A 2,472-nucleotide genomic window follows, 5' to 3' on the forward strand; every position below is an offset into this window, starting at 1 on the left:
TGACACACTATTCGTTAAAGCAATTTTATTTTAAATTCTGCAATGAATTCATCATCTAACAATAATATCTATTGTGCGTAACAAAAATCTCTCGCACAAGATTCAGATTAATAATTTAATAAAATGAGAAACATAATACGTTTACAAGAACATTCACATATTCTACGCCGATAAATACATACATTTTAATGAATGTACGTAACAAGTGGCAGTGCATGTAACGCAAAACAATCGATCACAATTATTTTGCCGTAAAAGCAAATCGAGAGAATTGATCGTAAAATGTCGAGGAAGTGATCGCCATCTTACGCTTGATTTCAACTGAAAAGTTGTATACGATTGCGTAATATATTCGTAGTAAGCGGATTATTTACCGTTAAGTATTGAGTCCCTCCCATTCGATGAGGTATTGTGTCTGACCGTTTGGCCCTATCCTCTTCGCTTTGATGACAAACTTTTCACCAGCAGCTATTCTATTAGCTGCACCGAAGTAAATATTCACTGATGATTTCAGATCGTCCAGAGATATGTCAGGTGCACTTTGCTTCACAGGCGAACACTTTGGAGATGAAGATATACTGCTCTTTCTTTGTGGTTGCGGATCGGGGGGAGGTAATTTATCATTACTTTGCCGTTGTCTCAACCTCCTACCATTTAAAGCATAATCCACACAATTCCCAATTTGACTATTTGCACTGCTCGAGGCACCATTAAATGAACTTCTTAAATTCCTGGCAAATTCACTTTTAATTTCATTATTACGAGCCGGTGTAATAGTTGCCGTTTTACTAGCGGTATGCTGAAATTGTTGCTGAACTTGCTGTTGGACAGGTGGTCGTCCTCGTCGATGTTGCCTTCTACGTTTTACTTGTCCGTTTCTATCAATGATAATGTCTTTTTCCGATAATTGCCTCTTGGCTGGACGTACCACTGGCGGTTGCGAGATCACAGGTGTCAGTGGCAGAGGCAAGGTGATGGGACACTGATTGTAAGGTAACGGTGTACTCGAGTTTGCTTGATTAATGCTACAAGGCGTGCCCACTAAATCACTGAATGGATTATTCTTTCCTTCAAAATCTTTGGGTAGTGGAATAAAAGAATCAAGAGTTCCTCTGGAACTGGTCTCATCTCCACTTGTGTCTGCAGGCGTAGAAGGTGGCAGAGGATGCATTAGATCCACGGAACTAGGCACGGATAGTTCGGATATACCTGATGTTGTAGCTGGTGGTGTTGGAGGTCCAGAAACAGAAGTTGGAGGTGTTGGCGGTAAATCGGATGCTTCTGAGCTCTGTGGTTTGCTCTGCAACAGAAACGAAAATGATATTATTTATCGTTCTTGTATACAAGAAGACATTTCGCTTAGTAAAAAATATGATGCAATAGTCGATCTTTTATTTTTCCTGAAGACAGATAATAAAATAAATATAATACAGATTTAAGGGGCTACTTTGGAGTCAGCGCGGTAACAGGTGCGCAATCTACACTTATATAATATAATCATTAATAGTATAAAAAGATGCGTATTAAAAGATGTTAGTTTCAACGTTTCGGTGCAATAAAGATCTGAAGCCGAAAGTTCATAAAGATCTGACGCCCAAAAAAGAAACGTCATTTATAAAATGAACTATAAGGACTCTTACTTTGCCCTTTATTTATTGTTATTTATTTTGTAGGAAAAGTCCTTCTATCTGTTAAATAAACTGTAAGAATTATAATCCTACGCGAGTCAAACAAAAAGGAAATTAATTACAAGAGTAACAGAACATAAAAGTAATTTATGTAAAGGTTCTAATTCTTATTCTTATTCTGTTATTCTGTTATCATTGAACGCTTTGCATCACAGTCATAAAATTAATTGGGACAATACAGAAATTCTTGATGAAGAAAGATATTTTAACAAATGATTTCAAAAATATAAAACGACAAACAAATGATCTCAATCTTCAAAAAAACACAGATGGTTTAGATCGTACATATAATGACATTCTTAAATGTAAATAAATTTAGATTTAACTTACGCAACAATAAACATTCGTTCTATGTCCTTTCAGTATCTATCTTAAAAAACATCTTGCTTATTATATTCTTAGACGTGAAACAGTTAAGAACATACGATACATTTTGACGATTTTTAAGTTTCATCACATGTCTTATACAAATCTTTTTCATTTATTCAATACTGTAATATACTTGACTGCAGTGTTATATGGAATTGAGATAAGTACTTTCTTTGTACAATTTCAATGTTAACTTTACGTAATTTTAACTCTTAATAACTTTATTAGAACGCAATCACTTGTTGACCAAAAGACAGGCAACGTTTTTATATGATGTTTATGCTTTTCTCACTTTCTGACTGGATATTCTTTGTTAATATATTAATTATGTATTTATTGAAGATGGCTAAAACCGATAGCCGAAACCTTCAAACTAACATCTTTTAATACACATTATACTATTAATGATTATATA

General features: G+C 34.5%; 1 protein-coding gene across 2 annotated transcripts in view; it reads right to left on the reverse strand.

Moving 5' to 3' along the window:
• Positions 1 to 212: 212 nt before the first annotated feature.
• LOC108756192 (metal-response element-binding transcription factor 2) overlaps positions 213 to 2,472 on the reverse strand; it is an 8,446-nt gene continuing 6,186 nt past the window's right edge. Inside the window, exons 10-11 of one of the 2 annotated variants that reach the window (XM_018499807.1) lie at positions 1,210 to 1,300; positions 213 to 1,140 (exon numbers count right to left, since the gene is read on the reverse strand). In XM_018499807.1, coding sequence (XP_018355309.1) covers positions 377 to 1,140; positions 1,210 to 1,300 — 855 coding nt within the window. In that variant the 3' untranslated portion in view covers positions 213 to 376. Of the gene's footprint in view, positions 1,301 to 2,472 lie in introns of both variants that reach the window. The other variant, XM_018499806.1, reaches the window with a different exon arrangement.

Source organism: Trachymyrmex septentrionalis, unplaced genomic scaffold, assembly GCF_001594115.1.
Source record: "Trachymyrmex septentrionalis isolate Tsep2-gDNA-1 unplaced genomic scaffold, Tsep1.0 scaffold97, whole genome shotgun sequence".
NCBI lineage: Eukaryota > Metazoa > Arthropoda > Insecta > Hymenoptera > Formicidae > Trachymyrmex > Trachymyrmex septentrionalis.